Below are 16,051 nucleotides of genomic sequence, written 5' to 3' on the forward strand. Positions count from 1 at the left end.
AGAAACAGTGCAGTAAACATATACTATGCATTACTAAAAATCTTACTTGTATCTGGTTGTGGAAGTCATTTTCTCATGATTTTCAAGAAAACGCTGAAATGATTCCTTAGCCTCTTTGTATTTCGATCTTGCTTCTTCTTTTTCTTCTTTCTCTGTCTGGACTTTGTAAGCATTAAAGGCTTGCTTTTTTTCACTCAACTTTGCTAAAGCACTAAATAGAAAAAATACCATATAAGAGTAAATGAAGGCAGGATGATCAAATGTCAATGTTTTGAAAAAAAAAAATGATTTCATTTGCTAATCAAGAAAATTCCAGTAAGATATTAAAAATTAAGAAACAATTACAGAAAGTAATTTCTACTTTAAAATCTGTACTCAAATTGTATGACAAGCTTTTTGGCTTTTTTTGGTTCGTATCTGACATATAACAACTGTTCTTGGTATCTAAAATAAGAAAAGACAATGAAGGTTAAAAATTGTATTATTTTACACATTTTTAATTTGCTAGGGTTGGAAAAGTAAATAAAAAACTTCAAGTGTTACCTGTATCGTGGATCATTAATGATCATTTTCATAGCTTGTTCCCATGAAGCATTAGATGGTACCCGCTGAAAACCATTTAATGACAAAATTAAAATTTTGCAAATATTGTAAAAGTCATACACCAGGAAATAAAGTATAATACTGCAAACATCAAGCACTTCCCTTTACTCAAGTTTGAAAGAGGTCTAATAATTTCTTATTGAACCAAGGCAAACCTGGGTAATATACATATAGACTAAAAAGAAAACTTAAACTGATATTTAACAGAGCAAGAATACTTTTCTTAAGACCTTTGGTTAAAAGAGAAACTATTTTTATGAATAAAAAACATTATATTAAATACAGAGGTAGAATGTGCTGTGTAGTACACTGTACACAAAATATTCTTCAAAAAAAGGCAAATTTTGTTCATTTTTGCTTACAATAGTTTACGAAATTACTATTTTCAACAAAGGCATCAAGGTACTGACTGCATTAAACAGTAACTCCATTTATTAATTACTGTATGTCATATAAAAATCTTTAGTACCTTTTCTTTCAATAATTCTTTAAACGCTTGCTTTGCCTCTTCCTTTGTATTCCAAGTATAGGTTTTCTTTGCTGGTTGGCTTTCCTCCTCTTCTTTTTTGGGAGTAAAACTAGAGGGAAATTCAAACATTGTATTTATAATTTAAGTATAAACATTTGCCTCACTTGGAAAAACAATGTTTTCATTATTTGTTTGATATTGAGGTTAAATTTTACAATTTTAGAATGAAGTCTCCTATATGAATCCTACACACTTACCTAAACATAAAGACATAAAGGTAATATAATTTTTTCCTGAAACATTCAGTTATTAGGACCTTGCATGACGGCTTCTAAAAGAAACAATTACACTAAAACATTAGTTCCACTAGTCCACAAATGAATACTCTTAAATGGTCTATAAAACTTAGCCAGTGTCTTCATTTCAGTGCCTTAATAAGTAAGGATTTGGGCAAGTGTGCATGAATATAAAAAAAGATGCTGAGGATCTAAATCAGGATGGGAATACTACAACTCATGCACCAAATCTAGCCCATTGCCTGTTTCTGTAAATAGTTTTACTCATGCGTTTATATATTGTTATGGCTTATTGTGTGCTATCATAGAACTACATCATTGTGACAGAATTTATGATCCACAAAACTGAAAGTATTTACTCTGTGATAATTTACAAAAAAAAGTATGCCAAACACTGACCTCACACAAAAAGAATTAACATATCCAAGAATTATCAACTGTACTAGTTTGGGGGTCTTTATGAAAAGGTCATATAATCCCTTCCTATATAAAGGGGAAAAAAATGCAGAAAACCAAAACTAAGTAGAAAACTTAGGGGAAGATACTGGAGCAAATACTAACAACCACAAAAAATATATTCACACCCTCTGAGTCAAGTAACCTTACTTTGGGAAATTTATTTAAAATCATCAGAAATAGTATAAAGGGCCCAGTCAAAAATTAACAGCTACAAATGGTCTATACTACAGTAATTAAAAAGATTATAATGACTCAGGCACTTAAGGAAATACTAGAAAGAAAATAAGCAGGAAATAATTGTTCATTGCTAAAATTACGAGAAACAAATTACTGTAGAAAAAAATAAAGGATAAAAAAGATGTAAAAAAAATACCATCCCCAAAAGCTTAAATGTCTATCAGAACACTGAAATTTATGTATATGTAAATAATAAAATAATATGCCATCATTCAACATGATGGGGTATCTTTAAAATGTAAAAGACATCAGATATAGGTTTAATATACATATATAAAATGCACGTATTTTTAAATGCGCAGAGAAAGGGCAGAAGGAGAGCGTCTGGCAGGTTCAGTTCAAAGAGCATGCAACTCTTGATTTTGGGTTGTGAGTTAGAGCCCCATGTTGGGTGAAGAGATTATTAAAATAATAAAACAGGAGTGCATCAGTGGCTCAGTTGATTGAGCATCCGACTCTTGCTTTCGGTTCAGGTCATGATCTCAGGATCTTGAGATGGAGCTCCAAGCTGGGCTCTGGGCTCAGAGGGGAGTTTGCTTTCCCTCTCCCTTTACCCTCCTCTCCTGCACGAGTGTGCGTGCTCTCTCTCTCTCAAATAAATAAATCTTTAATAAAATAAAACTTAAAAAAAAATAAAAATAAAAAAGGACCGAAGGATGTAAGTAAAATGTTACTCTTTTATGCCTTCAAATATACCATTAGATTGCTTTTTCAACTTCTAAACAGAAAAAATTATAAAGCTATTTTCAACTTTGGGAAATGTACATAAAAATCTAAAAAGTATATTTACAAGGAGTTGGGAGATGAAATCAATATGCTTAAATATTAAGATGGGTGATCATGTTTGGAATTTGACACCATGGTTAACATTTTTTTAAAATATATGTGGACATCATTAAAGCCAGGAAGCATGGCTCAAGGTTACTTTTTTATCTATATAAAGCACAGCCATATGAAATATGACCAGATGATAGGGAACACAAGTACATGTGAACTATAAACTGACAGATGCAGCTGTTTTGCCATATTAAAAAGTTGTAGCAATTTAATTACAGTAACAGTTTTCCTTCTACATCCTACTAAATATTTTTGTCTACTTAATTTTTGCTTCTATTTGTTCAACATCAAACTATAGCACTTCCTTTCAGGGCTGTGCTAAGTCATATTTGAGACTGTCCGCAAAATAAAGTAATACTAATCCTGTATTTAAAATTTTGTTATTTTAATAATCATGGCTTTTTTGCACTAGTTTTGATTTAAAATTACAGCACCACAACTGACGTATCTTGATTACTAAGGTGCTTGGTACCCCCCTTTAAATTTGTGCCTCACCCTCGATCTCTGAATTCTGCTTCCTAAAACTTGAGGATTAGTTTTTCAACAGTTTAAGAGCATGACCTCACAAAATTCAGCCTTGATAATGATTCATTATCTAAAGGCTCATGTTTTGATTCACACAAAAATTTTGAACACTCAATGGCCACCATGTAAACTGGCAATTTCTTGCATTAATGAGGTCTGGTACTGATTTGCAAAACACAAGTCACTGAACTTACTCAGCTACAGTTTCCTGCTTAGCTGTTTCTTCTCCAGTATTACTGGATACTTCCATACTCTGTTCCTGAACAGCAGGAGTACTAGTAAGTTGTGCTTGTTCTTCAGTTGAAATTGTCACTGTATTCTCGTTATCTACAACGGTAGCAACAATCGAAGTAACTTCTGGCTCAGGAACGACTGGACCAGTTCCACCGACAGTGTTTGAAGCAGAGGTGGAAGCACTGGCATTGGCTGCGGCGGCTGCGGCAGCAGCGGCGGCGGCAGCAGCAACGACGGCGGCAGCGGCTTCCGCAGCAGCCATGGTGCTCATGGTGGTCGGAATTTCTGTTGTAGGAACCGGGGCTGTTGATGTTGTGGTGCACTCCTCTTGCTTACTATGTATTAAAAAAACAACAAAAACTGGGTCATCTCCTTAAGTAATAATCAGAAAGCCAAACAATACTAGTTTTTATCATAAAATCAAATGAGTAAGAGAAACTACAAAAGGGAAAAAGGCAATGTGGCAAACTATTAAGCCATTTGAAAAGATGAAAAACACAGAATGACACTGGATTATTTTGATTTAACTGAGCAAACATTCAGGTTAATACAGGATAGGGACTCATGCAACACTCTGCACTTCCAAAAGTCCAATAATTGTTTTGTTCACAAAATGCCCTACTATCAGACTGTATTATACATCATAAAATTTGGCCTATATCATAAATTTCTATAAGAACTTTAAATTTTATCCATTTCATATATTAAAAGGGAAACCTGAATACAGGAAGACATATATACTTCATCCATTCCCAAATTAAATCAAACCAAATTTTGAACTTTTCTACAACACAGCCTTCTTAATTCAAAGGATGCAATCCAAACTCCAACAATCACTGTCTAGTAAAGTGTCATTTGTATATCTTGAGTAAATATCCTTCTCCTGCCCCCAATCTCCAAAGACATCAAACCATCAGGCCCGACATGTTAAATACTATTTATACTATAAAGCAAATAGTTAAAACAAGAATGCTATATACAGGAGATACCAAATTTATAAATTGTACTGACGCCCAAAATTGCTTACCTGCTTTCTTCAGCTTTGATCATTGCTATTAAAGAGAAAAAAGCAAAGTTACATATGACATGGATTTTAAATACAATCACTGAAAACAAACATTAAAGGGAGATAAAGAGAAGTTTCATACAGTAAGATTTAATTTACCATCCAAAAAAACAAACTTTTTCAGAGCAAATTCTTGCTCCAAAGTTGCAGGGTAGCAATTAAAGAATGAAGACAAATTTAAACAACAGCAGTTTTTAGGAAAGTTTCTCTGCACACTGCTACTTTCCCAAAGGCTGCTGGCTATTGCAAAAACTCTCTGAAAATATCTGTATAATTCTGTATTAAAACAGTATTTTCCCCAAGGGTAAAACTAATTGGTTTTTTTCCTAAGATACCAAATTCAAAATGAGACCAAATTCGTATCATGAAATTCCAGCACAATATACTAGCATTGACAGGTAGATAGATAGTTATACACACCAACTGTTTTGTACTAGGGTTGTATCAGAAATGAGCTTGATATTTCTTACATAAATAAAATGGGAATCTACCTATCTACAATATTATTATTAGCCAATGCTAGTATAAAATTTAAAGAGCTTTAAAGATTTGCATTCAATATTTCAGCTTTTATTCCAATTAAATTTTTCTTTATGGGTAACAAAAATATTCAGCATCTTTAGGGAATGAGGTGGTCCACGTAAGTGATAACAAAGCTGAACTTTATGAAAGTATTTTAAAAACTTATCCCCCTTTAATGGAAACCATTTCTGAAAGTATATTTAGGATGTCTGACAAAACACACTAAAGGAGTCATCATAATTAACATAACATATTTTTTAGATACAATGATGATCTAAGCTAATTATGTGACATAAGAAAAAGGTAAGTAGATTTAAGACCACAGTTCTTCTGGGAAATTTTTATTCTCTTTACTGTCAGATGTCATTCCACACTGCAGACTATTTTATTAGCCCCATTTCTAAAATCTACTGCTTCTAAATCAATAATTTATACCAGATTCTATTAGAAGTGAGAGTAAAAGAACTAAATTTTCAATTCTCACTCTAATCTCTGCTATTTGAAGAACTGGGTTTCATATTAGGTAGTATTTCCAGATTCTCAGGGGTATTCTGAACAGTTGAGGATAATGAAAAATACTCGTAAAGCATGGCATTTTGTTTATTTCTCCCATAACATAAAGGCTATTTTGCAATGTTGTGCTAAAATAATATCAGCATTAAATGTATAGTCTGATAATAAAAAAATTTAAACTGAACTCAAGGCTCTCTGCTATCTGCTATATGGGTTAAGTCACATATTGCATGTATGTACCAACACACACAGATGTATTTAGAATTATTGTACATGATGTCCTTATTCAATTTTCCAATGGTAAATTTTTTTTAAATCAAAGTATAATTTTAAAAGTCACAAGCTCATTTATAATATAACCCTTTAATGAATTTTTAATTAGAGGTTTCTCACTGCAGATTTATCCAATCATGGTTAGTGAACATTAGTAACATACTTTAAAAATGTTAAATAATGACAGAAAATGAATTATCAAAGCAGCTCACCATGCAGGTTTGATTTTGTAATAAGACTTCCAGCAACAATGGTATTCTGGTATCCTAGTTTCAGTGGAATCAAATCAAATAAAAATCTATTTAAAATCTATAGAACTGATATCTAGAGCAACAAGAAAATAAGAGCCCATAAAACTGTTACACCATTTAAAATGTTCTAATCATTTTTAAAAATAAGACCTGTGTTTGAACAATCCTATTTATGAAGGACTGTTTCAATGTGAATGACATAGATATGTAAAAAATTAACATTAAAAATTATTTTTTTCTGTGTTACCTTCAAGATCCTCAAGTTCTTTAGGTTTGGCCCAGCGGGATTCTTTTGTTTGAGAATTATAATAGTAAGGCTTTCCAGAGTCAGATTTGTATTCCTTCCAGGGACATTTAGATAAAAGTTGCTAAAGGGAAATAGAAATCCTCAGTAATGTATTTAGCATCACTAATCATTCACACTACTGTTTCACTAAATATTATCAATCTGTACAAATCAAATGCTTTTAAGATAAGCCACCAATTATAGAATACTTAGTAGGTGATATTATTTAAAATATTATTTAATCTTTGCAATAATACTGCAACATCCATACTATATTTCAAATTTATACTGTTACTTACAGAAAGTAACTTAAGATAATACACCTAATTAAGCGGCAGAGGCAAGATTCAAAACCAGGTCTAAGTAAATTTCAAATCCAATTTGCTGGTGCCATTTACACCCCCATCATAGGTGAAATTTATCATATGCATTTCACAGACTTCTCAAATACTAACAAAAGTAGGAAAAACATAAAAACTGGGAAAAAGCAAAATCTCGTTTACCCATGCTTAGATATCAGTTTTATGGCTAGTAATTTATTAAACTTATGTGAACTATCTTATGTAAGGAAACAATAAGTATGATATACTTAAAACCTAATATATAAAACTGGTTAGCATGGCATGAGAATGCTACGGAAAACTCCTATTTAGACGGTGTCTTAGTGATGATATTTAAGGAAGAAATAACTGCCTATATCAGTACTGGGATAAAAAAAAATTAAGTCTATGCCAACCTCCCATCCCAAGTACTGCTGTGCATATTAGTGTGGTGGCCTGGAAAATATTTTTATATCCTCAAATTCCTTAATTAAGAGGGAGAAAATAAAGATATGCTGCCAACTTGGAAAAATCTCCAAGTGTGGCTTGAAATGCCAGATCAACTCTTACTTAGGACTCCAGAGTTCCTAATTAAACCATTTGCAATAAAGCTTACTCAGTTTAGTCCTTCAATCTAATTTCCACACTGTATATTGTGAATGATAAAATTTGCAACACAAAAAGAAATACACATACTTTCAGGGGCTTTTTCCACAAAGACAATTTCCCACTCTAACAGAAGGATACTTGTATTTTTAATTTAATTCCATCTCCATTACCCCAAACTCACTGGAAATGTTTAAGAATTCACTGGAAGACATTTGCAATTACCTAGGTTCGCTATAAAGGGAAAACAGTTTAAAATGTGATTTTAGGGATGCCTGGGTGGCTCAGTCGGTTAAGTGTCTGCCTTTGGCTCAGGTCATGATCCCAGCATCTTGGGATCAAGTCTTGCATCAGGCTCCTTGCTCAGTGGGGAGCCTGCTTCTCCCTCTCCCTGCCGCTCCCCCCCTTGTGCACGTGCGCTCTTTCTCCGACAAATAAAATCTTTAAATAAATAAATTCTAAAAATGTGAATTTAAAGAATAGAGCGCAGAGAGTCCTTTTGCTCTTCCAATTTATTCTTTAATCCTTCTTAATTTGATGCCACCTGATAAAGTTTACTGAGCAGGGGCAAAAATCAGTAAACAAAATTGGTTTGCCTTCTAACAATCACCAATAAAATCCTAAGAAAAACATGACTCAATCTATTTAACAATCCCTAATTTTAAAGCCTCAAACTTTTACCTCAGCAGGTGTTTTCAGATCATCTGGTTTCTCCCAAGTAGACTGTTTTGTTTCAGTATTGTAGTAGTAAGTCCTTCCATCAGGTGATTTATGCTCGGTCCACATTGATTTCTAAAGAAAAAAATTACAAAAAGATTTCAATTATTTAACAGTGCTATGACACTCAATATCAGTTTTCATTAGTTTCATTAACAATATACGAAGAAATTGAAAGTATAAAAATAGGCATACTTTTCACAGTTCAAGTCATTTAGAGTAATTTATCAATGCAAGTAGTAGGGAGGTAACTGAAAAATAGACTTAAAAGTATTTCAAAAGTGGCATGGATCTCTCTCTTCTACAAAGTACCTCAGAAGTTTAAGGATAGGACTGTTTCTCTTAAGAATGATAATTTTCTAACTAACACACAAAAGACAATCTATGTGCAACATAGGTTATCTTAGCTATGCCTTATAGCTAAAATATATGAAGCAGATGCTATTGTTGTATAGGTGGATTGATCATGATCTCAACAATGTGAATTCAGAGAATATTTACATCAAGTTAGACAAAGTTCTAGACTGACATGCCATAAAGATGCAGCTGTCAAAACTACAAAGGATGGGTGTTTGGATGATAGGCAAAATTTAACAATCAAGGTGAAATTTAACAGGGATAAAATGTGAATCCAAATGCCTCAACACAAGATTGGTGAGAAAGTTTTATGTGACACTAGTTTGATACAGAATATAAATCCACTCTTGGACCCAGAAGAACTACTAGGAACCTACTAAAAGTTGCTAGTAAAACCTCAGGCATCAATAAACATGATGCCTCAAATAAATGCTGGTTAAGAGTTTACAAGATTCCCATACATATACCCATAAAATAATAAAGAGGGTGGGAAAAAACTTTGAGAGGTGATAGGTGTCTGTGGTCTTGGTGGTGACAGTTTCCCAAGTATGCATTTATTCTCCAAATCATCTGGTTGTACACATTAAGCATGTACAGTTTTATAAGTCAATCATATCCTTAATAAAGAGGTTGTTTAAAAAAAGTAATTTTACAAGGAATCATGAATGAATTAATTACTGAATGCGATCAAAGGTATTAAGTCCAGTTCCAGGTACCAGATTATTTAGATAATAACAAAGTAGGCTTGAAAGAGGATTAGAGAAGATCTATATCACATTTCTTCAAATCTAAGACAAAACACTGTATCTATCTCTAAAAAAAAAGTAAAATCATCTTCGAACTATCACATGCTTTTTAACAATCAGATTTTACATTACATTTCTGAAAGATGTATTCTTAGACACCGATTTTTATCACAATTCAGTTTTTTGAATAAAAAGAAAGGCAAATAAAATAGTTCAGCTGTTCTTTAAACTTCATATTGAGACCATTTTGTATATGAGAGCTGCCGACATCCATTATATTCCACACAATATCATCCCCTTTGCTATCAAAAATATTGGTAATGTAGCATTAAAACAAACACAAAAAACTAAAAACCACCAGTACTTGTTCTTAACTATCTTCTGTCCATACTTAAAGGTGACCTTTTTTTCTTCCTTATTAACTTTATTGAGAAATAGCACATACCTACTTTTGATTTCTGCTTTGGGAATGTGGCTCAACACATATCATTTCATTGCTTTTTCTACTCTCTCACCATAATCATTTTATTCCTAAGCTGATAAGAGTGCTATGCCATTACTTCTAGAACTTTCTTTCAAGCCACTGACATTCATTCTTCTGATGCTGGCACTTTTTGTTGTTCAATCATGCACAACTAAGCCATAACTCCTGTCTGGAGAATGGAGATCATAAGACACAATGGATTACAGGATGAATCTCAATTTCAGACATGTTCAATGGTCAAAGCAAATATGCTAAGTGATTTAAGGAACATTTGCAAAAGGTGGGGATGGAGAACAAGAAAAGGGGACTTAAGAACACAAATGTGATTTTCACACAAGTAGATGAGGAAGATGATTATTTTCTAAAACTTCTGAGAAGAAAATTGGAGTTGATGTGAATGAATTTTAAATAGCCATTAGAATTCAAAGAAAAAACTTGATAAAATTTGAGCTGTTTGATAAGAAAATGTTTATCTCTTCTTAAACAGATTAAGTCCTCTCACATCACTATTTACAAAATGGAATCTGCATGGTATAGAAAGATAGTTCAAAAAGTATACTAAATTCTTTAACTTGTTCTAGCACTGTGTGCAGGATAGGACAACTACAATCTCTCTGGAGCAAACATAGTAACTGCTGGAAAATATTTGGCTTGCTGCCACTTTAACATCTAACCAAAAGGTGATGTGATTTAGAGATACATGAAAGCTTCAACTGTATGAGTACTGCTTCATTTGACAAATTAAATCCTGCTAAGGTAGACAGAGGTTTATATTTCTTTCATATTTAAAAAAAAAAAAAAATGGGGCGCCTGGGTGGCTCAGTTGGTTAAGCAACTGCCTTCAGCTCAGGTCATGATCCTGGAGTCCCGGGATCGAGTCCCGCATCGGGCTCCCTGCTCAGCAGGGAGCCTGCTTCTCCCTCTCCCGCTCCCCCCTCTTGTGCTCTCTCTCTCTCAAATAAATAAAATCTTTAAAAAAAAAAAAAAAAAAGAACTCAGTAGCATCTCAGGACTGCACTAAAAAGGAATCTCTTAAGTTCCAAAATTATATTTAAACTTCCCAAGTAACATCTGCTAAAGGGCATTCAGAAAAGAGGAAGTTCACCAGAAATAAACTCATGAAAAAATGGAATTAAAAAGGGACAAGGTACACTTGACCAAATAATAGGGATAAAGAGGAGAAATGTACAAACCAGTAAAACAAACAATAAAGCAATTTAGTATTCACTAGCTATTATTTTATTTAAGCCTTACAACTAACTACACTGCGAAGCAGCATGAACACTAACCCCATTTTTCAAATAAGAAAACCAAGGCTTAGGAGGGTTAATAACCCGCTCATAGGAAGTAAATATACCTCATTCAGGAAGTAAATAAAACTAGAAATAATTCAAATTTTCTTCTAAAGATCACATTTTACCCACACAAATGCTGTGTGAAGGATACTATATTCAGAACAGTCTACTTGTCAGTAAGGACACATAAATTCCTGATCTACCAATGAGTGGTAAGCATTGTGCTCATTGCTTTGCACCAATTCTCAAATTAATTCTTTTAATAATCCCGCCAGGTAGATACTATTTATTATCTCCACTTTATAAGAAGAGAAAAAGGAACACAAGAAAGTACAGGAACATGCCCAAGGTAACACAGCTGGCTAGTGAGTTCATTACAACATTGTCCTGCCCCACCCACTAAGGTCCTATTGAAGAGCAAGGCTCCAACACTTTGCATTACGAGAAACAGAATCATTTCAAATAGGAATATAAATTCTGTACTAATGCCTTTAACTAATATACCAAATCTACTTATAGAAGTCAATTCTGGAGAAAAATGATTTATCTGATAAATTTTTGTTCCTTTTCCTTAAATGTATCTAATTTGCAACTTAAAGTAAAACTGTACCTTGTTTCTGGCCAAAACTAGTAATATTTTAAAAGAAAACTTTAAAAACAAATGTATCTTGAATGTTGAATATAAGATGCAGAATGGCATAAAATGTTAATGGGTATGTCAATAATTAACAACTGTAAAGATGTCTTCATAGGATAAAACATGACTTAGGCAAGTATTTACTAAATATGGAGAACAGCAGAGTCTATCGAAAAACTTATTTTCCTAAAAATTACTATTTTTTTAAAAAACACAAGACCTTTCAGAGCAATAAACAAATGCTGCCTATAAAATACTTAGACTGCCCTTGCATAATCAGAGAAAACCTAACAAAGACTTAGATGTGTATTCTGAATGGGTCAAAACCAGGACATTGCTTTTAACCGTAAGTTATTTGCTTTGAGGACTTGTAGGAACAATTAAGATAATTCTTGCACTGGAGCTTTAGAATTACTCTGCACTTCTGTCACAGATGACAGACTTCCCCAAATTATTGTATTACTGTGACAGTTACTGTCAACACAAATGGCAGTTCTGGGTAATAAACCAAAAGTCAGCATTTTCACAAATGATAAAGTAGAAGCATAAATTTGCAAAGTAAGACATTAAAAAACTATCATCCTTAATATACAAAAATCTACTACAGTCAACAAGACAATCTTATGGGAAAATAAACACGACCCTTAACAGAACTTAATACAGATAATATAATTAGATATTCAACTTCATTAGTAAATCAAGGAAGCATACATTAAATGAAAACTTTTTGTTCTTCAGGTCAGTGACAGTTAAAGACTTAGTATACAATGTTAAAAGGATGTGAAGAAATGTGCACTGTCACACTAGTGTTTGGAATGGAATTAGTATTGGTTCGCTGCCAATTTACTGGTTCTCATCAAAACTGAAAATGCAAATAAACAAAAGAAAAAGAAAAGAGCTGCAAACAACCTCTTGATGCTGATATTTCACTCCACAAAACCCCATTTATATAGTTGCAAAGATGTACAAGAATGTTCTCCACAGGATTACTTGTAATGAGGAAAAATTAGAGATAATTCAATATCCACCCACAGGAAAACCATTCAATTAGGGTCCATTCATACTGTAGATTTATCTTATGGAGATCTGTTTTTTGATATAACAGAAAACATCTAAGATGCAGTTTGAAATACAAAGTGAGACACTGTGATATAGCAGCAAAATATATACAGAAAATTTTTAAAAGAAAAAAAAGACTTGATAAAAGGAAAAAAAGCATATATATATTTACCAAGACAGCTAATATACTTTTCAGATATCAAGAAGCTAGTCAACAATTGGGCTGTGAATAAATTCAATACTCAAACTATATAAACATATGTACATCAGGTAAACATTTATACATACGAGTATTTCTGTAGTAACGTGTAAGTTCAACTGAATGAAACCAAAAAAACATGACTAAATCTAAACACTAAATAGGTAGAAAAATTCTAAATAAGGAACTACTCTAAATAAGAGAAATTAATAAAAAGCCAAAATATAAGATTAGAATTAAGGAAGAACATAATCACGAATTTACAACCAATTCCCAAAATCTAGAGGAAATCATTTCCTCAGACTATTATAATTCGCCCTAGAAGAAACACATCATACATGAATATTCCAATTACTGTAGAAGCAACTGAAAGATACCCAACCAGATTAATTTCATAGCAGAACACCACATAAGCTTTAAAGAACACAGAATTACAATGTCCTTGTTTCAGGTCACAGGAAAAGATGAAAAGCTCTTTATTAATAGTAAAACTCAAAAGAAGAGATCAAAAAAGAAAAGCAGGTAATGTTACTTATGAATATAAATCTTAAAAACTTAAATATAACATTAGCCAAGAGAATCCTGCAATGTATATACTCTGACCAAGTAGAATTGATTATAGCAGTGCCGCGGTGGTTTAATATTGGGAAATCTGTAAGAACGAAACTATTTCTAATAACAAACTGAAAAAAAAAAAAATCACAGGAGCACACCAATACACTTGGTATGATCAAATCACATCCTGAAAATTATGATGGTTTGGAAGTATTAAAAAAATAAAAACAAAAATCTTAGAAACAACAAAAAAAAAAACCTAAATGATAAAGGGCAACTTACTGAAAACTAATAAAAATTATTCTAAGGCCACTCCCATTAAAATCATGACCAAAAGGTGAGTCTACAATCAGTGTATTTCAACAAACACGTAATAGCAATAAAATGAAATAACTGGCATATCTGGGAAAGAGATAAATTCTTTTATCTTTATTGCTAAAGATTCAAATGAAATCTAGTTGAAATTAAAAAAAAAAAGAGTATAATAGACCTGGATCTAAGATAAATATACAAAAATCTTTGAATTGACAATAACTAGCTTGCAATAAAAATGTGAAAAAAATCCTATTTAGGGCGCCTGGCTGGCTCAGTTGGTTAAGTGACTGCCTTCGGCTCAGGTCATGATCCCAGGGTCCTGGGATCGAGCCCCACATCGGGCTCCCTGCTCAGCGGGAGCCTGCTTCTCCCTCTCCCTCTGCCTGCTGCTCTGCCTACTTGTGCTCTCTCTGTCAAATAAATAAATCTTAGACAAAAAAATCAAGTTTTTAGAAGGTAAAATAAACTGTAATGAAAACGAGGGACTTACATATGGATAAAAAGTTAACAGACCAAAAACTTAATCTGAATGTACATGCATTTAGTAATTTAGCCTTGAAATGCACAGCAACAGAAAAATACAAGGAGAAAAAGATGACATCTTTTCAAGCTAAAGACGTTAAGACACTCCTCTTTTTAGGTAGATCAAACAGATGAAAAATATGCCAAGATATAACAGAATAGCAAAATAACTTTAAATTAAAAGCACACAAAATTATCCTAAAAATTGATCTTAAAATAGACATAAGTGAAGCTTTAATAAAATGTAAACATTTCAGAGACTGTGCTTTTTTTTTCCCCCCTTGCTTTCTGATAATATGCAAAAAAGTTTACTTTATTTCAAAAAAAAAAAAAAAAAAAAAGTCACCCAAAGGCATGATTCATGAAAGAAGAACTGACAGACCGGACTTCGTTAAAAACTTCTGTTCTGCCAAAGACACAGTAAAAAAAATGAAAAAACAAGCCACAAATTGGGAGAAAAAATCTGCAAAAGACGTATCTGATAAAAAACTGTTATCCACAATATTACAAAGACCTCTTTAAACTTAACATGAAGAATATGAACAATCCAGGAGCACATGGGTGGCTCAGTGGGTTAAGTGTCCGACATGTGATTTCGGCTCAGGTCATGACCTCAGGGTTTTTAAGATCAAGTCCTGCATTGGGCTCCGTGCTGGGTGTGAAGCCTGCTTAAGAGTCTCTCTCTCCCTCTCCCCACCTTTCTCTCTCTCTCTCTCTCTAAAAAAAAAGAATATGAACAACCCAATTAAGAAATGTTCAAAAGATATGAACAGATACCTCACCAAAAAAGACATACAGGTGGTAAATAAGCCCATGACATGGTGCTTAACACTGTACATTATTACAGAATTGCAAATTAAAATCAACCCCTTTTTATTACTGGTGGGAATTCAAAACAGGATAGCCACTTTGGAAGGCAGTTTGGCAACTTCTTACAAAGCTAAATACATTTTTACCATATGATCAAACAAACATGCTCCTTGGTTATTTACCCAAATGAGTTCAAAACTTACGTTCACCCAAAGATCTGCTCACTAATGTTTAAAACAGTTTATTCATTGCCAAAACTTGGAAGCAAAACTCCAATGTCTTTCAGGAGGTGAATGAACTGTGGCAAGTCCAGACAATGAAATATTATTCACTGCTCTTATCATCATTGTTACGATTGTATTATTCAGTACCAAAAAGAAAAAAAACTATTAAGCCATGAAAAAAATGGAGGGAACTTAAATGTATGTTACTAAGTGAATGAAACCAGTCTATAGAGGCTACATACTGTATGATTCTAACTATATGACATTTAGAAAAAGGTAAAACTATGCAGACAGTAAGAAGATCAGTAGTTGCTAGGGGCAAGGGGTGGAGGTGGGGAAAGAGATGAACAGGTGGAGCACAGAAGATTTTCAGGGTAGTGAAATTATTCTGTACACACTATCATGATGATACATGTCATTAACATTTGTTAAAACTCACAGACTACGTAACACCAGAATAAACTCTAATGTAAACTGGACTGTGGGTAATAATGATGTGTCAGTGTAGGATCACTGATTGTAACAAATGTTAACACGCTGGTGGGAGATGTTGATAGTAGGGGAGGCTATAAGGGGAGGGAATATTAAGGAACTCTTTACTTGGTGTTCAATTGTGCTACTAACCTAAAATTGC

At 33.1% G+C, this 16,051-nt stretch overlaps 1 protein-coding gene across 11 annotated transcripts in view; it reads right to left on the bottom strand.

The window, feature by feature from the left end:
* Window positions 1–16,051, bottom strand: part of PRPF40A (pre-mRNA processing factor 40A) — a 54,106-nt gene that overhangs the window by 13,300 nt on the left and 24,755 nt on the right. For 7 of the 11 annotated variants that reach the window (XR_013447142.1, XM_078070803.1, XM_036085443.2 and 4 more), the window contains 8 exons: window positions 8,179–8,289; window positions 6,533–6,653; window positions 6,247–6,300; window positions 4,688–4,712; window positions 3,621–3,995; window positions 1,073–1,181; window positions 544–608; window positions 47–211 (listed from right to left, as the gene is read on the bottom strand). Coding sequence is in view for 10 of the 11 variants with exons in the window: in XM_078070803.1 (XP_077926929.1) it covers window positions 47–211; window positions 544–608; window positions 1,073–1,181; window positions 3,621–3,995; window positions 4,688–4,712; window positions 6,247–6,300; window positions 6,533–6,653; window positions 8,179–8,289 (1,025 nt within the window). In the remaining variant the exon portion in view is untranslated. The remainder of the gene's footprint in view (window positions 1–46; window positions 212–543; window positions 609–1,072; window positions 1,182–3,620; window positions 3,996–4,687; window positions 4,713–6,246; window positions 6,301–6,532; window positions 6,654–8,178; window positions 8,290–16,051) is intronic. The other 4 variants (XM_036085445.2, XM_036085444.2, XM_036085441.2 and 1 more) reach the window with 1 other exon arrangement.

Source organism: Halichoerus grypus, chromosome 4 (genome assembly GCF_964656455.1).
Source record: "Halichoerus grypus chromosome 4, mHalGry1.hap1.1, whole genome shotgun sequence".
Taxonomy (NCBI): Eukaryota; Metazoa; Chordata; class Mammalia; order Carnivora; family Phocidae; genus Halichoerus; species Halichoerus grypus.